Source organism: Sardina pilchardus, chromosome 17 (assembly GCF_963854185.1).
Source record: "Sardina pilchardus chromosome 17, fSarPil1.1, whole genome shotgun sequence".
NCBI classification, from domain to species: Eukaryota; Metazoa; Chordata; class Actinopteri; order Clupeiformes; family Clupeidae; genus Sardina; species Sardina pilchardus.
In genome coordinates this window covers 6,631,597-6,657,554 of record NC_085010.1, presented here as the reverse complement: position 1 = coordinate 6,657,554, position 25,958 = coordinate 6,631,597, and the positions used below count along the sequence as shown (strand labels likewise).

The 25,958-nt window shown below is 39.4% G+C and overlaps 1 protein-coding gene across 2 annotated transcripts in view; it reads left to right on the top strand.

Moving 5' to 3' along the window:
• The first annotated feature begins 480 nt into the window (after positions 1–480).
• LOC134062506 (NXPE family member 3-like) overlaps positions 481–25,958 on the top strand; it is a 28,306-nt gene continuing 2,828 nt past the window's right edge. Inside the window, exons 1-7 of one of the 2 annotated variants that reach the window (XM_062518528.1) lie at positions 481–574; positions 749–816; positions 4,182–4,556; positions 8,985–9,400; positions 22,942–23,012; positions 23,112–23,315; positions 24,238–24,578. In XM_062518528.1, coding sequence (XP_062374512.1) covers positions 553–574; positions 749–816; positions 4,182–4,556; positions 8,985–9,400; positions 22,942–23,012; positions 23,112–23,315; positions 24,238–24,578 — 1,497 coding nt within the window. In that variant the 5' untranslated portion in view covers positions 481–552. Of the gene's footprint in view, positions 575–748; positions 817–4,181; positions 4,557–8,984; positions 9,401–22,941; positions 23,013–23,111; positions 23,316–24,237; positions 24,615–25,958 lie in introns of both variants that reach the window. The other variant, XM_062518527.1, reaches the window with a different exon arrangement.

The window sequence follows — 25,958 nt, the reverse complement described above, 5'->3', positions numbered from 1 at the left end:
ACGTTCCTTGCATTAATAGATAGATAGATAGATATTAGATACAGTAGATGGATAGATTGATTGATTTCTTGATTGATTGATTTCCCACATGAACAATTTTCCGTCAAGAATTCCCAGGACACTGACAAGACCAGGGTGCACAAAACTTGGTTGGCATGTAGCCCCACAAGGATAGCATGGAAAGGAGGGTTTTCACGCACCTGCAAGGACACACACAAAAAAACGCACGCAAATTGACTAGCATGATTTATTTTTGCGGAGGGAATGTGCAGGACTGAGTAGGCTAAATATTTGAGGTTGACCTGCTGTTGTTTGCAGTAGCCTATCATGTACTTGTACTGTTACTGATGTAGTCTGCCTACACCAAGTTTCTTAGAGCCTCTCATGGGTGGATGCTGTCAGTGTTATCACACACATCAATTTTGATATGCCAACCAGTATTTCCAATTTTTACAAACCTCAAATCACCATATGTGTCATAAGGTGCCACCTGACATTTCCTTAACCCAAGAGGAGAGAGGGTTGTGTCACAGTGCATAACAATCAGAAGTAATGGATGTGCAAACTCTGAAGTGTAAGTAGACTAAGCATTTTTTACGGTTGTTGATCAAATTATTAATTCTGTATAGGCGCTGGTTTATCAAACTGGCATGTATTCATGGGTCTCAATACTTTTTCTGTAGACCTATTCTACTTGTTTTAAACATGAAGATGAACTGACTATATCTCGCAACTATTGTCGTTTTAGTTGGCATACACAGTCAAATCCAACGCTATGGCTTTGTGATTTTGTCACTTGGACTTCTGTTTATCGTGGTAGGTGGATACTTGTTTATTATTGCAGTGTTCTTAGAATAGTTAATTGGTAGACCTATTGATCCAGGGTTACCAATGTTATAATCCTTTTAAAAGAAATCCTTGAACTAGTCCTGAATTGAAGTTACTGTCAGGGTAGTGCTTGACATTCTCCGCCTTTTGGCAGTGGGGATTTTCAAAGTGGGGGATGCAATTTTAATGATATCACTGCAAAAACTGTCATGCTCGCATAAAATGATAAGTATCAGTCCTGTAGCTTTTAATTTTGCTGTATCGTACAATACTTTTATGTAGAGTAGCCTATGTAATCTATCTGTTTTATAGCTTTGCATGTAGTAGCCTCTCAGTATTGGTATGGTATTACAACATCCTAACATCATGTAGAATGTGTGTGTGTGTGTATGTGTGTGTGTGTGTGTGTGTGTGTGTGTGTGCGTGCGTGCGTGTGCATGTGTGTGTGTGTATTATGATTACAAACTTGATTTAGATAGATAGATAGATACATACGTACATACATACATACAGTGGGGAGGACATGTATTTGATACCATGCTAAAGTTGCCTAAAAGGAGGAATATAAAATCATCATTTGACCCCATTATGCCCCCTAGCATTTAAAGAAGAACATTTATTTATTTACAATACATTCTTCAATCACAAAGAAAATTAAATAATTAAAGCATTAAGATCAATTGTCAAATTTTAGATTCCTCTTTTTAAGCAACTTAAGCATGGTATCAAATGTCCTCTCCACTGTATATAGATATAGATAGATAGATAGGTAGATAGCTAGATAGATAGATAGATAGATTTATTGTAAGAAATGTAACTGTATTAATTGTTATTTCGGTAACACTTTGCGGTAAGGGTACATGAATCATCATGAATTCATTCATGATTTATGCATTACTTAATGGCTTAATATCTCATGAATCATCAGGAATTGACATGAGTTCACCATATGTCATTCATGACCTCATGCATGAACAACGCATCAACTAAAGCATTAAGTATGGTGGCTACATCATTATGAACTATGGTTTATTAAGCATGATCATGATGATTTATTTTTCTGTACACGAATCATAATGAATTCATGCATGTAAGCCTTCCTGAATTATTAGGAGATTAACTAAGCATTAGTTACTATGACTGTTGGGCTTAATTTGTACAAACTCTCTAAACACACTTTCTTAAACTCTTACTCTAAACACACGTCATTATTCACCACTTTAGTTGAGGCCCGGGGCCACAAACATGATGAACTCATGAGTAACTAATACCTAGTTAATCCCCTAATATTTCAAGAAGGTTTACATGCATGAATTCATGATAAATTATGTACAGAAAAAAAAATCATCATGATCATGCTTAATAAACCATAGTTCATAATGATGTAGCCACCATACTTAATGCTTTAGTTGATGTGTTGTTCATGCATGAGCAGGGGCGTCACTAGGTGTACCATAGATCTGGGGCTGTAGCCCGATTTTCATTTTTTTTTTCTTTTTTTTTCCCATTCCTATGGGGGTCCGGGGTTTTTTCCCCCGGGAAATTTTGAAAATTGGGCCGTTAAAGATGCCGTTTCAACGTAGTTTGAGAAGGAAAGGAAGGAAATTTGTTGGGGTTCTCCTCATCACATTTTAATATCAAATAAAGCTAATTTCCCTCAAGTTCTAACAGAGACCTCACACCCAAAAAAAAATTTCTGCCCGTGACATGATGAATGAATGAATCATTTCCAGGTGCCACTCTAATGGCTGTAAATGGATTAATCCAACACAACTCCTCGTCCAATTTTCAGTTTGCATGGAAATCATTGGTATAATTGCCTAGGAGATCTACTTGTGGTAACTAGCAGTGTTTACTACTGTTCTGCCCTACAAAGGCTAAGAGCAGTATCAGCAAAAATGGCAAACTGAGAAAAACAGCTTTTTGTGTTTTTCTTACATCAAGTATAAGCATAAAATTATATTCAACAACAAAGAGTATCATTAGATAGATCAAAGTGAGCTGAATGTTAAACCATTTGTTTTTTGACATTCATACAAAATTTGGTAGTGTTATAGGCTATACTGCGCTTTGCCTTTGCATTACTGCTTATACTTGCATGGCCATTCAATAACATTTTGCAGTAAGTGTAGCAAGTGCTCATAATCACTCAGTTTTTATATTAATTGAGGAGGTATTTACTACATTTTTAGTGAAGATATGCTTCTTGATGCCTTAACAATGGCATAACACTGTCATTTATACACATTTATGTAAAAATAGAACAAAGGCAAGTGAAACCAAGGCAGAATGCAGTAATGGCAAAGGCAAGTGAAACCAAGGCAGAATGCAGTAATGGCAAGTGAAATCAATGCAATTTATGTGGATACTGCAATCTGCCTTGGTTTCACTCTACTTTTCTGTACAAACTGCAAACTAAAAATGCAAATTAATCTAAGAAATGTATTAGGTAGCCATATGAAATTTTAACAGATCGAAGAGCAGATCCGGCACTTCTTATTCGTGCAAAACATTTTTTTTGGAAAAAGTGCAGATACTGCTCTTAGCCTTTGTAGGGCAGTGTTGTTGTAGGCTACTACGTGTTTACTACTGTTGGCTACTGTAGGCCTACTAGTAGACTTAATGGAATGCTTGTGCAGAACGTTTCGTTAATCTATCCTACAGAGCCGTTAGGTAACGTAGGTGAGTAAGTTTATCTCTTTGTTATCCAAATGAACGGTCTTAAAGTTAGCGAGTTACAGAGGCTGGCAGTCAGCCCGACAGAGGGGGGAAGCATGGAACACTGATGTCATATTTGCAACAATTTATTCCGACTCCATGGAACGTCAGCGAACAAGAGTAACAATATTGCAGTTGTGCCTGTGTTTCTGGCTCTCAGGCTAAGTTGTGACTGCTAAGAAATAGAAATCTAGACGCCACTAGCGGCAATCACGTCAGGCTAGGGGCTGCTGACCGTGGCATTCAATTTGAACCTTATAAAAAAACTCTGTGGCGATTTTCATCATTTTGTAAGGCACGGAGATCCGGGGCTATCCCCAATACATCCGGGGCTATAGCCCCGAATGCCCAGGTCTAACGACGCCTCTGTGCATGAGGTCATGAATGATATATGGTGAACTCATGTCAATTCCTGATGATTCATGATATATTAAGGCATGAAGTAATGCACAATTTATGAATGAATTCATGTATGAATTCATGATGATTCATGTACCCTTACCGTAAAGTGTTACCGTTATTTTCTGCTTTCCTTCCTTGCCACAGAAATGTTTGTCAAACAAAAATGAATTGCTGCATGGAGGCATATCAACACAATACCACAATTCTAGTTGTTTGTTTGTTTGTCTATTCAGGTGCTGTGGTCATTCACCATTGGATACAATAAAGGTGATGATCCTCTTCCAAGGCCTCTCCCTCAACAGCAAAGGAACAGATCCAACAGTCTCCTTAACCAAACGCTCAAAATCACAAAAGATCTGGGCCTCAGTGTGGAGGAGTGGGCCCGGATACAGAGGGCAGTTTCCTGGGGTGAACCGGACCGCCAGATTACCAGTGTGACTATGTGCACTAGTCCGTCCCACTCCACCTTCACTATTAATGACTTCAAGAACAAGTACTATGTGGGAGAGGAACTCCACGCCACCATTGTTGCCAAGGACTTCACTGGTAGGCTAAAAAATTACGGAGGGGATTTCTTCCATGCAAAGGCTTATTCAAATGAATTAAAGGTAATTTCAGTCTAATAATCCATTTGTGATATTTTATTTAAAGCAGCACTATGCACACTTTTTTACCGTAATATTACAGCTTCAAAGTCATTTTGACAGACTAATGGGGAGAATCTTGCACTTGTGATTGCTGGCAGCGCCTCACAGGCAGAAAACCAACCTTGCAATTTGGCTGACGGCAAGTCTGAGACGTCTCACAAGAATTGTGAAACATTACGTGGTCAGTAGACATGGATCTTTAAATAATAAGATAGTAGGATCTTTAGAGTTTGTCTTCGTCTGTTGCTAGTCTTTCAGCTCAGAAACAAATGCACATGCACTGTGTCCAGGGGGAAGAGCTCAAGGTATGAGAGGTACAACAGCAAAAAAACATCAATATTCCATGACTCTACGGGGAGCTCTTGAGTCAGGAAAATACCCAAAAGCTATACTGTTTGGTGAAATGTTCAGAGCCACTTCAGGATATATGTTTATCTTTGATACAGTATGTAAGCCGCAAATAAGTTATGAACCATGGCATATAATTGCAACATGCATTTAGTTGTTGCAATTTTTGTATTCTCTAAAACTTTACTAATCTAAATAATGACAATAATACTAAGTAGTCACAGATATGTTTTGCTACATTAAATCTCCCCCCAGAGTCGCAATATACCTATATTTTACTTTGCCATTGTAAAGCCAACTTCTCATGGCTTGTTCCCCTTGTACACAATGAAAATGCTTTTGTTGTAGGGACAGGCAAAATCTATCTCCAAGACTTACATCTGGATAAGGTAATGTTTCACAATTCTCAAGAGATGTTTTCAAATTGGCTTTGTAGATGTTTTATTAAGGTAAAAATCTTACATAGTGTACCTTTAATCATAAACTCAGCCTATCATAGAATGTATACACCCCTACACAGAGTACAACAGAGCAAAGTAATCTCTGATGAATCTGAGCAGCTATATATAATAGGTTACCCTAAAACACAATGAGTTTGAGATACTGATGTCTTGTTTGCCTGTGATCCTGTATTATTTACTGTATGCTTGACATTGATGGACAGTTCACGCAATATATTGTTCTACGAACTATAGCCAATTTGAAAGTACTGATCCATTCATGACTCACACATCATAAACACTGGACACCTAACAGTTATAGATTCAGTGTTAATCTCTTAACATGTTTTAGCTCATGTCCTGAATTTTGACATCATTTTTGAGTGAGCCAACGGAGTAGAGTAATACAAGGGAGATGCTGGATTTGATCAAATAGCTCCTAATATGGGAGATCCCAGAGCATGTTTCAGCACAGACCTCGGAGGTTTATCTACAAAAAAGATGCTTTACCCATATAAGGAGATTCGGTATCTTGTGAAAATAATATGGGGATTTTGAATCTGCCTGCAAGTGCTGTGATCTTTGGTACGTCGGGACGACCACTTAGATTTTTGCTACCCCAGAGCTATCTTGCCATAGGGTCAAATCACCCAGTGCCGGAAAGTGACCCTCTCCGAAAAAATCTGAAATAAATCACAGGTGTTTGTAGACTAGACCTATGCACAAATCTGAAATAGTATACCTGGATCACTAATGGTAATCTACAGCCCTTTGAAGCTTCAAGTCATTTTAAGCATTGTGGTGAACAATCCTTTTTGGTCAACTTGCAACGTTATTGGTTCTTTTGGTATTTCACACACATCAGTGAAACTATGTGAATGGAAGCACATTTTCCTGTTGAATTAAGAAATCTAATCAGATGAGACGTGTCTTGTGTAATTACCCCTCTGCAAAGCTCTGAAAATGGCTATAAATTCATTATGTGAAAAGACATCATCACTTTTGAAGGCTTCTCATTCGAAAGGTATGTGCCACAAATTTCATCAGGTTTTTTTCCCACTCATATATGGACTATAAGGTCATGTCCATGCATTAACTTTGGTTGTAATCGTTGTCATATTGTCAGAGCATTTGGTTTTAATTGGGCTTGATTTTCAAAAAGCCCATTTTCGTCCTATCATTTTGTGAGGATCATATGTCCAAAATGTGGGCTTGTTGTTGAGTTTCTTTATTGGAGATATGATTTTTGGAAAATATTCTCTATAAATCCACTGAACTTGCATTGGATCTGCAGTACCACTTTGCACCACATGGGGTGCTCTTTTAATACAATGGAAGTTAATGGAAGAGTAAGAGATTCACTTGTTTGCTGCACATATCCAATCTAAACACACATTTTATGGTTCATAGTTGAATTGCTCCAAGTAATGATTGCAACATGAACAACATACTACTCATAAATACATCGTATTTAGCTAAATAAACGGATCAAGCAAAATATACACACATAAGACTGACTGATCATACATGCAGCAAGAGGATTTAGCTTGCCATCTTTGTAACAGTTTTCTACACCACCATAGAAGTTGGAAAATGAAAGTCATGAACATATTCAATTAAAATGGGGTTTCTAGAATTCAGTGCATTGTCAGATGCAGAAAAAGCGTCAGATGCAGTTTTGAGCAGGTATTTCACTTGATGAAGATGACCATGCATGTTTCCATCACATAAAAGTATTCATCAAAAGGTATGAGGGCTCAAAACGCTATTCCTGGATCCAAGACGCATTCATGAAAAGGAGATAATTCATCAAGTATCTTTTTAAAATACCTGATCTCAACTGAAACAATACTTTTTTCTGCATCCGGCAATGCACTGAATTTTAGAAACTCCCCCTTTTTAATGTTCCTTCATGACATTCATTTTCCCACTTTCCCATGGAGACAAACCACTGATCCACCTTGATGCTCTTTATCTCTCACAGAGGACTGCATACCAAGCATATAGGCCCCTTCTCAACCTCTCTCCTCAACTCTGGAGGAAGGTCCTCCAGGCTCATTCCCACTGATCTAACTAACACTGGATATTCTATCCTATTGTTGCCGCCCCATCATTCTTTATCTATATCAGTGGGAACTGCCAAAGATGGCAATTATGCTAAATCCTCTTGCTGCATGTATGATGACCAGTCAGTCTTATGTGTGTATAATTTGCTTGATCCGCTTATTTTCTCTAAATAAGATTTATTTATGAGTAGTATGTTGTTCATGTTGCAATAATTACTTGGAGCAATTCAACTATGAACCATAAAATGTGTGTTTAGATTGGATATGTGCAGCAAACAAGTGACTTTCTTCCTCTTCCATTGACTTGTGGTGCAAAGTGGTACTGCAGATCCAGTGCAAGTTCAGTGGATTTATAGAGAATATTTTCCAAAAATCATAAATCCAATAAAGAAACTCAGCAACAAGCCCAAATTTTGGACAGATGATCCTCACATACAGAATGTGATATGGTAAAATTAAAAAAAATCCTGTTAACTGTCCACATGGTGAAATGATAGGACGAAAATTGGCTTTTTGAAAATCAAGCCCAATTAAAACAAAATGCTCTGACAATATGACAATGATTAAAACCAAAGTTGATGCATGGACATGACCTTATAGTCCATATATGAGTGGGAAAAAAACCTGATGAAATTTGTGGCACATACCTTTCGAATGAGAAGCCTTCAAAAGTGATGATGTCTTTTCAAATAATGAATTTATAGCCATTTTCAGAGCTTTGCAGAGGGGAAATTACACAAGACACGTCTCATCTGATTAGATTTCTTAATTCAACAGGAAAATGTGCTTCCATTCACATAGTTTCACTGATGTGTGTGAAATGCCAAAAGAACCAATAACATTGCAAGTTGACCAAAAAGGATTGTTCACCACAATGCTTAAAATGACTTGAAGCTTCAAAGGGCTGTAGTTTTTAAACCATTAGTGATCCAGATATACTATTTAAGATTTATGCATAGGTTTAGTCTACAAACACCTGTGATTTATTTCAGATTTTTTTGGAGAGGGTCACTTTCCAAATGTAGCTGAAATTGGGTGATTTGACACGGAATGACCCCATAGGGAACAGATGGCAGATGGCAGATGGCCTTCTTGCAGGTGAACTTCAGAGGTCTATGCTCCAGCACAAATGGAGCCCTGCCTTTAATTTTCAGCTGGTTGACTAAGTTAACACATTGGGATTTTGTCATGGTCTTATATATCCAGAGAAGAAAATGTTTATCTCTAATTAACTATTAATAAGTAATATTTGAAGAGTTTGGTTCCAAAACGCTATATCCACCATTTTAATGAATTTTCATAAATATTTTTTTCATATTTTGTTTTGCAAGTACTTACAGTGAAACTGTATTGGTTTATGTTTAGTTGATTTATCTTTACTCAATCAAAACCAAACAACTGCATTTTTATTGATATTACCTGAAATACACAATTAAATAACATTACTTTTTAATGTTTTTAATGTTTTTAAAATGGATATACAGTATAGCGTTTTGGAATCCAACTCTTCATTTCCTCTTTCCCATGAATGGTAGGCTAGTGTGTTTGGAGAGGTTCTGGACCACCAGAATGGCACCTACACGGCACGGTTTACCCTGCCATGGGTAGGCGAAGCGTCGGTAGGGGTCTGCCTTCTTCAATCAAGTGAGGGTGTGCAGATCCTCAAGCGAAACAGGGACACAGACCCTGACCGCGTTGTCTACTATGGTTTTTTTGTGGGCAAGAACCACATGGGTGCTAAATTGGTGGAGAAGGTGGTCTGCAACATCAAATGGGATGGGGTGATGCTGTCTGGCGAAGGGAACTGCTGCTGTGAGTACCCAGACGTCCGTACAGGGCTGACGTGGCAGTGTCGCAAACCCCCAACTCTGCCATGCAATACCCTGGTGTACTACAGTTTAGGTGCTTACAAGAATCACATGACAGGCCTTGAGAAGAAAATCATGGACAAGTGAGTAGAGTTGGGTATCATTTTATATTGCATTGTTGTCCGGTTCCTATTGACTCCTTATTTTGATTTTAAATCTAAGGCGAGAGTCATGGGCAAGTGAGTAGGGTTGTGTATCATTTAAAACTGAATTGTTTCCGGTTCCTATCAATTCCTTATTTTAAAGGAAAAGTTCGGAATTTTGGACATAGGGCCTCATTTCCAACTTAGGCGGCGGGATAAAGGTCGGTGGAGACAGTTCTCAGTGTATTTCATCCAGTCCTTATGTTGCAGCGGTCACCTGGTGCTAAGTGTGTTGTTATGTACTAGTTATTTGAACTGCATTTCCAAGGTAAAATAGGCCTAGATATGAATGGGTCCATATCGTATGACAAAAAATTGGTGGCAAATACTTTTAATAGTTTCTTTACAACAATTAGTAATAAGTAATCTGGTGCAGAAGCTTCCACTTACATCTGGTGTTTTAGTGACCCACAAAGGGTATATATACGTTTTATGAAGAAAAGGGAGTCCAACCAAATACTTTTTATTTTAAACAAGTAACAGAGGAGTTGGTACTTAAAAAAAAAAGTCTGAATCCTTCTAAGGCTACCGGTTTTGACAACATCCCTGCTAGATTTCTCAGGGATGCTGCTGAAAATAATCACTCCTGTCATAAGCTATTTTATTAATGTATCCATTGAAAACAATAATTTCCCCAATGAACTTAAGGTGGCAAGAGTGATACCTTTATGTAAAAAAGGGCCCAAATCTGATCCTGGAAACTTCCACCCTGTATCTATCCTGTGTTCAATATCAAAATTTGTTGAAAGGATTATCTATGACTTGATAGACAGTTACTTAGTAGAGCAGAACCTTTTATTTGACTTTCAATCTGGTTTTAGAAAAGCCCATTCCACTGATAACTGTCTGCTTTATCTGACAGACTTTATTAGGAAAGAGGTGGAAGAGGGGAACTTTTGTGGCATGGTACTAATAGACCTCCAAAAAGCCTTTGATACAGTTCAGCATGATATAATTTTAATTAAGCTCAAAGCTTTGGGTTTCTCTCACTCATCACTCCAATGGGAAATCATACCTGGTTGGAAGCGAACAGGTGGTAGATGTGGAAGGGACCTTGTCCACTCAACTTAAATTAACTTGTGGAGTTCCCCAGGGCAGTGTTTTAGGTCCTCTTTTCTTTTTGTTATACAGTATGTTAATGATAAGCAGTCAGCCATATGTAACTTGTTTTTATTTGCAGATGACTCAGCTATTCTAGTTGCTCATAAAGATAAATCAGAAGTAGAAAGGCTCCTTAGTTTAGAGCTTCTTAACCTCAGGGATCGGTTGGTAGACAACAAGCTGTCCCTTCACCTAGGCAAAACAGAGTCTATTCTTTTTGGGTCCAAGGGCCAACTGAAAAACTGTTTGGAATTTAGGGTAGTCGTAGAGGATGTTGAAATTATGGCCAAGGAATCAGTCACTTACTTGGGCTGTATACTAGACAACAAACTGTCAGGGGAGGGTATGGCTCAAAAAGTAATGTCAAAGGTCAGTCAAAGGACTAAATTCCTAAGAATATCCAGCCTCTTACACCTTAAAAATTCTAGTAGTTCACTGGAACTACTAGAGGTCTCAACAAGCTACGGATCTGTCAAAATAAACTAATCAGAGTGATACTTCAACTCCATCCAAGAACTCATCTTCTTCCTGAACATTTCTCCAGACTTTGGTGGCTCAAAGTGGAAGAGAGGGTTTCACAACTCAAACTATATTTAGTTTATAGAATAAGAAATAACCTTGCACCCAAGTATTTATACAGTGTAATAGAGATCGCTAAGACATGCGACCAACTTCATCAAATCACAAAGAATTATGGGTATGTTTGGCTCGCCTGATGCCAGCCCATGTAAACTAGTGTTCTGGGTCTATGATCTGGCATGATAATAATGAAAACTAAGCGTGAAAAAAATGTGTGAAAAACAGAACATAATCTTGCGCTTCCTTACTAATGCTATCCATGCCATTCCTTGCCCTTTTGTCACCTCTGAAACATGGTGTGTACTATTATTTTTCCACGCTGGAAAACGATAAAAGATAAGCTTCATGTTACCCTATTGAATTTTATAACACAGCAGGTAAACTGCATTTCGACAACTGCACTTCGTTGTTCCCGCACGTCAGTAAAACAACTTAAGTTTAGGGCCACCGATTCCCAAAATGTGTTGCGTTTTACGTCACGTTTTCAATCTCTATTACTTCTCTAAAATTAGTACTACCCATAATTATTCCACCAGGGGGAGTCTCACAGACTACAGCAACTATAGACAAGAACCATTTTAAGAATGTATGTAGACAACAATCTGTAGCCTTAACTACATTAACATTAACTTGATATTGGTGGTGATACCTTAACCCTTTCATGCGCAACGTCCACATGCGTGGACAGTAACTTTAACTCTGTTTTCTACTTATTTATCATGTTGATATACACCAATCCACTTCAGGGCAGTTTTAGTAGGTCCATGGCAATATATTAACAATATGTATCATCTTATATTTGGAATATTGACTGCTTGATGACATCATCAATTCAACATGAGTGACAGTAATTCAGGTTCAGGTTACTTTATTGGTACCCGTGGGTAAACTAGGTTGCAGTTAGAGAGAGAATTGACATCCTTACAAGACAACACATACAGTAGACATGCACATTGGGGTAAACCAAATGGAACAGACATTGACGAATGACTTAGGTAACCACAAGCACATACACACAAACATATGGACAAACAGTATTGCATTGTTGACTTATAGAGTTGTTTGTACACATGGGCTACAGTACATGACCAGCATAATTTACAGTTATTTTCATGTAAGCTATACATATCAAAAGTGCTTTGTGCAGTTGTGCAAATAAGGTTGACCAAAAGTGCTTTGTGCTTATGTTGTGCAAAACTGCAGTACATGACCAAAGTGCTTTGTGCAATTATTGTGCAAACATGGCTACTGGATGGTACATGACCTAAAGTGCTTTGTGCAGATGTTATGCAAAATAGCTTTACACTGTATTTTAAGGAGAGAATGCTTAAAGGTTACAGATATCCATTTTACAGCTTGTTTAGCAAAATAATTGCAGCTGGAACAAAGCTGTTTTTATATCTTGAGGTCCTACAACCTGGGACTGTTAGCCTCCGTCCAGAGGGAAGGTACTGGAATTCACGATTCAGGGGATGTAGGTCATCATTCAAGATAGCCACAGCTATTCGCTGTAGTTGTTTTCCATATAGAGTTGGGGGGTATAACTGTGGCTCGCCAATTAGTTTACTTGACCATTTGACAATTTGACATAGACGATTTTTAAATGGTACTGAAACATGCCCAAACCATGCTACAAGTGAAAAGGACATTATTGACTCTATAAAAGAACGGTAGAACAGTGACATCATGGTCTTATCCACATTAAATCTTGACAGTTTCCTTAGACAATGCAGACGCTGTTGCCCCTTCTTACATATGGCTTCGCAGTTGTCTTGGAAATTTAGTTTAGAGTCAATAATTGTCCCTAGATATTTGTAGGATTTCACTTGTTCCACAGTTTGACCTTTTATGGTAGTGTCCTCATATCTTGGATTTTTTCCAAAGTCAATATGCATGTCCTTTGTTTTGGATATATTTAGTTGTAGGTGTGATTCCTCACACCACTGGATAAAATCTGTGATTATTGGCCCATGACCTCTTTCATTTTTATTTAACAAGCTAACAATGACAGAGTCATCAGCGTACTTGATGATGGTCCTGTTTACAAATTTACTTTGACACATGTTTGTGTACAAGATGAATAAGAGAGGTGAGAGGACACAGCCTTGTGGTGAGCCTGTGGAGGAACAGAGCTGACCAGACAAAACCTCATTGACCCTGACTCTCTGAGTCCTGTTTGTTAAAAAGTCCAAAATCCAACCAACAAGATTAAAACTTAAATCAAATTGTTCAAGAAGACGATTGGCTAAAATATGTGGTTGGATCGTATTAAAAGCTGATGAGAAATCAACAAAAAGAATCTGGGCATGGGAGCCACTTCCCTCAAGATGTTTGAGAAGTGTGTGGAGTATGGTAAGAGTGGCATCTTCTACTCCCCTGTTTGGCCTATAAGCAAACTGCATGGGATCCAACACATGTTCGGTATTCCTTAGAATTTCACACCTAATCAGCTTTTCAAAATTTTTCATTAAAATCGATGTTAAAGCAATGGGTCTAAAATCATTCAGAGTTTTGGATTTGCTACATTTAGGGACAGGAACCACTACAGCATCTTTCCAAACTTTGGGTACGTGTTGTGTCTGTAGAGATTTATTAAAAATAAATTGAAATATTGGACTCAGTTCACTTGTGCATAACTTAATTACACGCCCACAGATGTTATCTGGTCCACAGCTTTTATTCACTTTTGTCTTACGAAAGACATTTTCAACATCACTACATGTAATATTGATGTGCTGACTGTCTTTAAGTTTGTGTTGGAGTTCTTGAACCTCCTGTGTAAAGTCAAACTTGTCAAAACGGGTATAAAAACAGTTCAAATCATTGGCAAGGTCATTGTCAGATTTAAAACCCTCTAGGGAGACATGGCTACTGTTACTTTTATTCTGGATACCCGCTATAGTTTTCATACAAGACCATGCGGAGCCAAGGTTATTTTCAGACATTTTTTCTTCGAGCTTGGACTTGTATCTTTGTTTTGCTTTAGATATCTCAATTTTAAGATCCTTGTTAGCTGCATATTGTTCAGAAGAGTTACCGTGCTTGTGTGCCTGCCTTTTCCTCCATAAACAATCTTTTATCGACCTATTCACCCATGGCTTGTTATTAGGGTAAATCTTAATTTGTTTACACGGTATGATCATATCCCTACAAAAGGCAATATATGAACAAGTCACATCTGTAATTTCATCCAAATCATTACATTCTTTAAAAAGGTCCCAATCTGTAGTCATAGCATTCCTGAAGGCACATAACTGATTCCTCAGTCCATTCATTAATAACCTTTGTTTGCACATGCTCACTTCTCAAAACAGTTCTGTACGTGGGGAGGAGTTGGATGCAATTATGATCCGCAGAGCCAAGGGGTGGCAGTGACACCGATTTATACGCGTCCTTCACTGTGCCATAACAGAGGTCCAGTGTCTTACCTCGCCTGGTAGGGCAGGTAACGTACTGGTAGAAATCTCCCAGTGACTTTTTCAAGGTGACATGATTGAAGTCTCCAAGGATGAAGTTTGGAGCGTCGGGCGAGAGTGACTGTAGTTTTCGAACAACATCGGAGATAACAGTGCAGGCAGTGGAGGCGTTTGCCTTCGGATGGATGTACACAATTGTTATGAAGATTTGCGGGAACTCCCGTGGTAAATAGAATGGGCGAACCGACACAGACAGGAGCTCAACATCGGGCAGACAGATGTTTTCTCTAACAGTCACAGATGAACAATAGCGTTTATTTAGGTATACACATACCCCGCCGCCGAGTGTCTTCCCCGTTGCGCTGATGTCTCTATCCATTCGAACAGGTGATCCAAAGCCATCAATCCACAAGTCGTGGTCCTGGTCTCGGTTGGACAGCCAGGTTTCTGTGAAGGCCAAGACGCAGCATTCCCGAAAATCCTTCTGTAGTCTGACATTTCCTTGTAACTCATCGATCTTGTTTCTTAGGGACTGCACATTCCCCAATATCATTGTGGGCAGGGGAGTCCTTCTCAAACACTGCTTTCTCATGCGAACACGGACGCCTCCGCGTTTGCCCCGCTTCCTCTTTTTCCTCTGCCATGTCGAGGGTTCGGGTTTATAATCCTTTTGTATGTAGTCCGGTAACTGTAGTGCTGCATCTGATGTAGTTTGTAGGCTACCAGATCTAAATTGGAGTAGTTGATCCCTGCTGTACCAAAGTCTTGTTTGGGTTGCGGCCTGCTTTGAGTCGTGGGCAAAGAGCAGGCATGTTATGATAATCCAGGTTAAAATCATACAGAAAAGTTCCATTTTTTTTGGATGGCCCGATGGATTCGGTGCTGGGTGACAAACACAAAACTTTGACCGATTTCGGAACACTTAACGACGTGTACAACAGAAAAAAACAGCTAAACAGAACGGACGCCAAACTCACTCACTGCCAGTCGCTGCGTGCGCAAGCGCCAGGAAAGAGGTAATGGCCATTATGCTGAATGCTCCAGGCATATCTGTAAAAAGTTAGTACTCAAGAAGGCAAAATCATGTAAAAAAAATATTATGCTGTACAGGAGAGTGTGTTGAACAACTCTATGTTTTCAGAAATTAAATCGGATGTAAAATAGAGTTTGTAGATCCTAAAAAGCAACTGTCCACGTATGTGGACGTTGCGCAACAGAGGAGTTAAATGGGCAAATAGATTTAATAGATTCAATAGATTTTGTAGATTTTTTTTTTCAAATATGATTTTAACTGCTTTAAATTACAAAGAAACAAACATTTGGTAAACATATTTATAAATAATGACCTAATTACATGTGGTAATGCCAAGGTGGTATGGTAATATGGGGGTAGTAGAGGGGTGGGTGGGTAGTAGAGGGGTGGGTATGAGGGTACTAGAGGGGTGGGTGGGTTAGTAGTAGAGGGGTGGGTAGTATGATGTAGTAGAGGGGTGGTTGGGTAGTGGTGGTAGTAGAGGTGGGTAATATGGGGGTAGTAGAGGGGTGGGTGAGGGTCAGTGAGTAATAATGGAGGTAGTAGAGGGGTGGGCGGGTAGTATGGAGGTAGTAGAGAGGTGGGTGGGTAGTATGGGGGTAGTAGAGGGCTGGGTGGGTAGTATGGAAGAAGTAGAGGGCCATAGTTTCCACATTTTCTGTCATTACATTTTATTATTTTTTACCCCTTTGTTGCGCACATACGTGGACAGTAACATAACTTCTATATAAAAGCAGATTTTAAAAAAATTCCAACTGATTTTCAATATTGCGCTCATATAGAGTAATAAAATCAATACTAAAAAAATCTAGAATGTTTTTTTCATAATGCGTGCATGACAGGGTTAAGTTAGGCCTAGCTGGTTAACTTTTAGCCTTTGGCTCCGATAACCTTTCCCATTCAATCGACAACGGAAGTGGAGCGTATATACAGTACATGCTGCTCGCACACATGCAGAAAAAAACAGCTCGCTCGTCTGGTTTTTTTGATTTTATTTGATTTTATTTGGATCCCCATTAGCTGATGCAAAAGCACCAGCTACTCTTCCTGGGGTCCACACACAACATATAATAGACAAGAAAATCAACATACAAATAAGAAATCAACATACAACACAACAGATATAAAAACAGGAAAAGAAAATACTTTTCCTGGGGTCCGCACACTATAACAAACAAGAAATCAACAAGACAACATATATAAAAAAACAAACAAATAAAAGAAAAACAGAAAAATAATGACTAACTAAGCCACCAACACACAACACAGACAAACCTCAACAAGAGATGAAGTGACAAAAAGGAAAAAGTGCATGTGAGTTAATAAAAACCAGTAGGCTACTGTACATACTAGGATTTAGTGCAATCAACCATAAGGTGCTGCTTTACTTGTTTTTTGAAACTAACTTTGCTCTGGATTTTTGATATCTGATCTGGGAGGTAGTTCCATTCAACCATAGCTCTACATAGCACTGTGCGTTGTTTCAGTGTTGTTTTGATTAGTGGAATTGTGTAGTTACCACTAGTAGCATGTCTAGTGGGGTATGTGTGAACATTGGAACTAAGTGTGAGCTGTCTAAACAAACAGTCTGGTTTGTTTAGTATATTTATGGTCTTTATAAAAGAAAGAAGCGATGCTTTCAACCTCGCCTCAACTGTCAGCCAGCAGAGTTGGTCATGCATGTTTTTTACATTGGCTCTCTGTGTGCATTTAAGGGCAAGCCTTGCTGCTCTATTTTGTACCCGCTGAAGCTTCCCTAGATTAATTTTTGTGGTACCTGACCAGACCACGGAACAGTAGTCTAACTGTGACAAGACCAGGGTTTGTAGGACCTGTTTGGTCAGATGAGGTGTTAAAAAGGAAGAGCATCTTTTGACTACAGATATGTTCCTCCCCATCTTTTGCGCCAATAAATCTATATGCCTTGACCATGACAGTTTACAGTCTAAGTTTACCCCCAGGAGCTTTATTTCTTGTACTTGCTCAACCGCAACATTGTTCAGTACTAAATTGAGTTGGGGCTTAGAGCTTAATGAGTGTTTTGTTCCAAATACAATACTCTTGGTTTTAGATATGTTCAGGACAAGTTTGTTATCAGAGATCCATTTGAAAACCTCCTGCAACTCTTTGTTGAGGGCTGAGGTGATTTCCTCAACTGTTTGTGCAGACATATAGAGAGTTGAATCATCTGCATACATAGACACACAGGCTTTCTTACAAACAAGTGGGAGATCATTTGTAAAAATGGAGAAGAGCAATGGTCCAAGTGAAGAACCTTGCGGAATCCCACAATGTATATGTTGTGCATTTGAGAGGCTTCCATTAAAGATAACTTTCTGTGTCCTATTGGTTAGATAACTTTCTATCCATGCTATGGCAGATGGAGTAAAGCCATAACACTTGAGTTTTTTCAATAGTAAGCTATGATCAATTACATCAAAGGCAGCACTAAAGTCTAATAGTACTGCTCCAACAATATTCTGTTGATCCATATCTTTTAACCAATCATCCGTCATTTGCGTGAGCGCTGTGGAGGTTGAGTGTCCTTCCCTGTAAGCATGCTGGTAGTTGCTTGTCAAGTTGTTCAGTGACAGGTAACATTGTATCTGACTAAATACAATTTTTTCCAGCAGTTTGCTTAGAACAGGTAACAAGCTGATCGGTCGGCTATTTGAGCCAGTAAAGGCAGCACGGGCATTTTTAGGTAGAGGGATTACCTTAGCCTCTTTCCAATTCTGAGGGCACATATTACTATCAAGACTAAGATTAAAGATGTAGCATACAGGAGTGGCAATATAGTCCGCTACAATCTTCAATAACTTCCCATCCAGGTTATCAATACCTGGTGGTTTCTCATTACTGATAGACAATAAAAGTTTTCTCACTTCTTCTATGGTCACTTTGCAGAATTCAAAAGAACAGTTCTTGTCATACATTATTTCGTTTTGTATACATGAATACAATGGCTCACTGTGTGGTGTTGGCATTTCCTGCCTAAGTTTACAAACTTTGCTAATAAAATAGTCATTAAAATAATTGGCAATATCCATAGGTTTAGTTATGAAAGACCCTTCAACTTCAATAAAAAATGGAGCCGAGTTGCTCTTTCTGCCCATGATGTCATTTAGGGTGCCCCATAGTTTCTTTCCATCATGTTTTATGTTATTTATCATTGATCCATAATACGATTTCTTCTTCTTTCTATTCATTTTAGTGACATAGTTCCTCAGTTTACAATATACTTGCCAATCAGATGTACAGCCTGACCTTTTCGACACTTCTTTTGCTTCACTTCTCTGAGCCATGCATTCTTTTAATTCATCATCAACCCAGGGACACCTAACAGCTCTTACAGTTAGTCTCCTAACAGGTGCATGTTTATCCATAACTGGAACCAACAGTTCAGTGAAGACATTAAGCGCAGTATCTGGATCTCTTTGTTTACTGACATTAGACCAACAAATATTTTTAACATCATTCACATATGAGTCACAACAGAAACCCCTGTAAGATCTTTTATATACAATTTTTGGCCCGGCCTTTGGAACTTTAGCCTTCCTAGATATGGCCACTAAATTATGATCGCTAAAACCAATGGAAACAGATATGGCTTTTGAGCAGAGTTCAACAGCATTGGTGTAAATGTGATCAATGCATGTGGATGATACAGTTCCGTTCTTGTTAGTGAACACTCTGGTTGGTTGGTTAATAACCTGAACAAGATTGCAGACACTGGTGATACTAAGAATTTTCTTTTTCAAAGGACAACTTGATGCAAGAAAATTAATGTTTAGGTCTCCCAGTACATAGATTTCTCTGTTTTCGTCACATGCTCTTTCAAACATTTCACACAGATTATCAAGATACTGACTGCTAGAACTTGGTGGCCTATAACAGCACCCTAGCAATATAGGTTTTAAGTGGGGTAGATGAACCTGTAACCATAGCATTTCAACATCACATGACATAAGATCCCTTCTGAGCCTAACAGGTATGTGGCTCTGAGTGTACATAGCAACTCCTCCCCCATACATATCTCTGTCCTTTCTGTAAATGCTGTATCCCTGTATCTCCACTGTAGCATCATCAAATGTATTATCTAGGTGAGTTTCAGAGATGGCTAGCATATGAATTTTATCAGTCGTCAGCAGGTTATGGATGTCTTGAACTTTGTTTCGTAAGCTACATATGTTCACATGGGCTATTTTTAGCCCTTTCTTGGGAAGTGTTGACATTGACATGAATGAAGATAAGGCTCAGTAGGCTACAGTCCAGAGTGCGTGTACTTGCGCGCCTGCAGTTACGAACCTGTGGTCTTGCCAGATGTTTCCCCTCCGACTCCAACAGTCTTTTGGGAGGGAGGGTGGACAATGAGTCTATCATAGCGAATGTAGGCAATGTTTCCCTTGAGTCTTTCAGCTCTCATAATTGGGATGAGTTCCTTTCGTTTCAGCCTAACGGCTTCAGAGTAGTCCTCGTTAAGGTAGATGTTCGTGCCTTTTAGCTTGTTTGCTCTCGCCATAACAGCCTCCTTATCCTTCCATCTTAAGAACTTGACGACGATCGATCTGTGTCGTTCTCCTTCTGCTGGCGGGTCACCCATCCGGTGGGCTCGCTCCAACTCGATCCGTTTCTCGTCCATTTCCAATTTTTCGGCTAGAATCCGACGAACCTTGTTCTCTGTTACATCCCAGTTCTCACGTGTAGATTCCGGAATGCCATCAATAATGATGTTGTTCCTTTTGGATTGCCCCTCGAGGTTGTCAACTTTACCATCAAGTGACAGTGCAGATTCGCAAACCGTGTTTATATCTTTGCGCGCATCTCTGCAAAGAGTTGCAATCTCGTCACAGGACTTTTTCTGATTATCCACCTGAGTTTGTGTGTATTCCAGGCTATGTTTGTAATCCGTGAAGTCTTTTAAGAGGTCGTCGACTCGCTTGTTTGTTGTCTCCATAATTAGTTGCAGGAACGTTTTAAAGTTCCTTTCCTGGAGATCCATCATGTCTTTAAAGAAAACTTTCTGCTGTTCTAGCATTTCTGTAAGGACACTGACAGTAACGTATTCCTCATCAGTTGCAAACTCTTTTGCGGATTTTTTCGGAGGCATGGCCTACTTCCGGGTTGTGCATGGTGTAGCAAATGGAAGCATGTCTTCGCGAAAGTCCTGTGGCCATTCCGTGTGTGTCCCATACGGTTCGTGCATGAATGTTCAAGGACTGAAAAACTGCTTTACTGTAGTGCACGGGCCTTTCTCCTCCGTGTAGCGCTGGAAATCGTGTGGCATGTAGACTATGCCATGATCCAATTAACCTACCGGGCGCAACATGTTGTCAGATCATGGAGACGTGCAATAACTATAAAAGGCGTCTTCATAAATCCGACCTAAAATTAGAGGGGGGCTTGGGATTATTTTAGGGGGGCTGAAGCGTATCTAGGTCCATTTTGGGTGGGCTTCAGCCCCCCTAAAATAATCCCAAGCCCCCCTCTAATTTTGGGTCGGATTTAAAAAAAATAAAACTAAAAAAATAGTGCAGATATGAACTTAACATGAGCCAGCAAGAAAGCGAGTCAAACTATACAAGTCCGTTTATTGAACGAAAGTATCGTTATGATTCCCATGCCTCAGAGCCATAGCGCTCTGGCGCGGTAGGCAGGCGAGCGTGTTTAAAGTTCTTGTGCTGTGGGCGGAAGAGAGGACAAAATTCGCAGTGAACGACATAGTGAGATTGTAAGTTGATATCAGTAATTATTTGCTTAACGTTGCCTACATTTAGCTATGGGGAAGGAAAGGTGATATTGCAGCCTGGCGATATTGTAGGCTATATGTCTATATCATTTGCTTTTGGCAGCTAAATGGAACGTTATGGAAAATGGCAACATCGAACAACCAAACTCAGGCTAACTGCTTCTTATTGCGAGTGAAAACTAAATGGCATTGGATAGCATTTGTTTTTGGCATGGGGACATTTAAACTCTTTGAATTCATTGGCTAGAATAGATGATACGAAGATGTTTCAAGAAGTTAGTGAGGAGCAGGAGAGAGACAGGGAGCTGATGCTGAGGTGGTCTGCGTGATTGAGGTCAGTAAAGGTTTATGAACGATGTTAAAGATGATTAAACGTTGCAAATGTCACATAAGCCGAATGGGAACTGGAGGAAAAGTTTCAAAACGTTGTGGCCGCTGAACTTGGCTTTTGCAACAGGCTTTTGACTGAGTTCGATTTATTTTGTATGATGGGTGTGTCAGAATCACTCAGAAATGTTACCCTATCGGCAAAGTGTAGGCTATAGGCTGTGTAGACAACATGCACAGCAATATGTGTAGCCTGTGTAAAGACAACATGCACAGCATTCAACTCAGTTGATTGGCATAATAACAATGAAAAGGCGAAAAAGAAAGTAATCTCCATATTTATATGCATGTTATCAAAGTTGGATAAAAGCACAAAACAAATAGTGATGATCCATGTGTAGGCTAGGCCTAATGCATCATCAAACTCAACCCAGGCATTCCCAACCCCTCCTAAGGAGTTGTCTTATTAATGCCCTTTATGCCCTTATTTCATAATTCTGGCCAACTTGAGTTGCTCTCACTGTGTAGGCTTAGCCTAGAACCTAAATTAAATAGTCGGGATGTAAAAAGCAGGCATAGGCTACCTTTATGCATTTATAACAGTAGGCCTACCCCATTCCCTGCATCATCTAGAAATGTTGGTTCTGATAAATGTTCTTCAAACAATGACGAAGCCAGAGGAAGCCGGTTTCGTGACAATCACACAAGTTTATTTATCTGCTGCTCCAAGTAATTCCGCTCAGCTGCTGCTGAGAAACTAGTCCCTCAAAATGTAATAAATCATTGAGATGCAAGGTTAATTTTACTTCCTAACATTATTCTCGGGTGTTCTGTGGGCTGGTAGACTGTTTTGGATGTTACCGTTCAATTGCGTTAGCTCAGCACCAGTTCAGCAAAGATGAACATTGCAAATTAAGGACCGGATGAAATACGCTAAAAACTGTCTCCACCGACCTATATTACCCTGGCTAAGTTGGAAATGAGGTCCTATGTCCAAAATTCTGAACTATTCCTTTAATAGTAGTATGAATATTATGTTATTTTGACCGTCTTGCTAGCAAGGCGAACACGGTTTTCTAACTCGAGAACTGTAGGGCAAGAGGACAAAATTTTTTTGTATGTTGGTCTGAAAGGGCCACTCATGAATTCTTTTTAAAGTTTTAAGTCCGTTCCTATTCATTAATTCATACAAGATGTGCTGTTGTTTAAATGTGCAAAATATGTATGCTGTATGCATAATCAGAAACAAAATATAGCATATTCTTTGTTTCTTCAGACAATATGTGAATCGTTGGATGAAGGGTGATTCACGCATGGTTAGAGTCTTTGCCTCCAACTCCACTCTTGGTATATTTTCCCTTTTTCTCTGGATCTGTATACAGTACATCTATGCCATGCTGCCATAAGCTCCCCTCATCATATCCCCTCATACTCTCTCACCTTTAGGAGTGAGAGAGGCTTGCAAGCCTGGCATGTCCACACCCATACCAGCAGGATTCTACATGCATGATGTTTGGACATCATTTGTGTGTGCCACTCGTCACTTTAATGCAGTGGACACAACTAAGTGTCTGAAGGACAAGCACATCTACATAATGGGCGACTCCACTAGCAGACAGTGGTTTTACTTCCTCATTGATTACGTGCCAAGTAAGATACATACATACACACACACACACACACACACATAAATATGGCAGTAGCATTAAAAATTGCACTTTAAATCTGAAAGATGGAGTACAGAGAGGGCACAAACTTGGCCTGGTGAGAGAGTGCCATAGCCTGGGTATGCCCATGCTGCCTTGCACGTGATTTCACTTACAGTACGCTGCTACACAGTCTGGAAACCATGGACCTAATTTTCGTCTAGGGAACCTATTGCAGAAAGGGAGGGGGAGGACAGCTTTTGTTCAAATCTACACACCTATCATTATTGAAAATTGTATGGTTAATTTGTGTTATTATAAAAATGTCATTTTGCAGTATTAAAACGCTCTCCATAGGTCATCTGGTATGAGCTAATTGGTACGACTGGCTAGCCTATGTGCTACCGACCGACACATTTGATAGTGGCTAATAAATGCTCTGGGCATTCATAAGCCATGCCCCAAATAGGAGAAAAAGAATGTTTGGTTCCCAGACCATCTCATTGAGTAATCTCATTTCAAATCTATAGAAATTACATTTCTTCAAACTCAAAAGTAGAATCGACGTCCAGGATGTATGCCCAAGACGCACAACCACACACATGTTAAACTGCAGCATCACCACTCCTCTAATTTTAGGCTGTAGCCAGTTAAAACATGCACATCAACTGACCAAAATTAAATTGAAGACCCTCTTGTTACTCTGAAAGCAATAATAATAAAAAGTATAAGCCCCCATGGATTTGATCTTTTCAGCTCTCTGCAAATGGTGGCATTGAGGAACTGACACTCATGAATACATTCACACAAGTACATGCCACTGAGTATTTTATCCAGTGCAAATGAGTTTTATAATTATGGAATATACAATATTGATGTGTTTAGTGAAGCTGTATATCATGGAGCATTGTTTGTTCCCCACCCAGGTCTGAAATTCATGAACCAACATACCCTTTACAACAATGGGCCCAATTTGGCGGTGGATGTGGAGAACAATATCGACCTGCACTACCGCTCGCACGGCCCTCCTCGAAACACCGTCAAGATGCAAAACTGGGCGGAAATCCATTATATTAGTAACGAGATAGACGGCATGGCTGGTGGACCGCATACAGTTATCATCCTCAACATCTTTGGACACTTCCCGACCTTGCCTCTGTCCTACTATGCCTACCGGGTGTCCCTGATCCGGCGTGCGGTCGTGGATCTGTTAAGACGTGCACCAGAGACCAAGGTCATCATCAAGACAGCCAACACAGGGCACAGGGTATATTCTTTGAGCCCTCATCTTTTGCTACATGTGGTGAATAATAAGAAGATACTCGAAGAATTCAAAATAAACAGAAGTTACCGTTGGTCCATGCGCTTGGAAACATAATTTTGACCAGGGGTGCTCTATAATAAAGTAATGGATATCCAACTACAGTATCCCCCAACATGACATGTTTCGAATTTAGACTTTATTGTAGCCTACCTGCGTTTTATTGTAGGCCTAAGACATGCGTTTCATTTGGAGCGATTCAAGCTCTACCACTCTAAATCGATTCATAGAATTCCAAAAAAAAATCCAACAAATATTTATTGTAGCCTAACAGAGGTAGCTTGTGTTGTAACAAATAGCCTATTGGAGTGAAATTAATTAATTAATTGATTTCAGTGAAATGAATGACTGGCGCAAAGATGCAGCACGAGCGCCGCAGGTGCCTGCTTGAGGATAGAGATGTAGGCGGTAAGGGAGAAGCAAGACTGGGGAGTGGAAACCCCCAAAATACACCGATTGAAAGACCAAAGTGTGGGAATTGTTTGCAGTGGTAATTAAAGGTGATTTCATATTAAACTATGTTATTCCCTTAACTAAGACGAGTTGATACATACCTCTCACGTTTCAATGCCTGCAATCACTGGCTCTGGTTCACGGCGCTACTTTGATAGCACTTAGCCAGCCCAATTCATTCATTAGGATCCAAACAGAGATGAAGTTAGAAGCGACCAAACACCTCCATGTTTTCCCGATTAAAATACAGTTACACGAGTAGTCACACGACCAAGTATGGTGAGACAAAATAAAATGTGGTGCATTTCTAAGCAGGTAAGAGGGATAACTACAGTATATTGCGTGGCGGAATAACAATTGGGAGCACTTTGACTCGGCGCAGTAATATCCTCACTTCAAAGTGAACCTGAAAGTGCAAGAGTGAGGATATTACTGCACCGAGTCAAATTGCTCTCATACATATTTTTTATTCATTCACATAAAGGACTAGGTCTTAGGCTACTTGTTTTGGTCCATTGATGAAGACGTAAAGAGTTTCTTAATAATATTCTATGGCTGCATTTTATGCTTGGGAGAGCTTCAATTAATTCATGTGACAAACCGCTGTAACAGAATGTGTAGTGGAAAATCATATAAAATCATAGTCATATAGCCTAATTTTTGGATGAATGACGCGGGACAAAAAAGGTAGACTAAACAATCACTATATAATTTGAATAGGCCTACTTTGTTTTAAATGCGTTTGACTCTTGGATACCAGTTTCGCGTAGCTAAATAACGCTATGATTAAGTTAACCCTTAGGGGTCGGCCATCCCATCGGTGGGATTTTTTGGTCTGTTCCAAACACACGTCTGACGCTCTGCGAGTTTTTA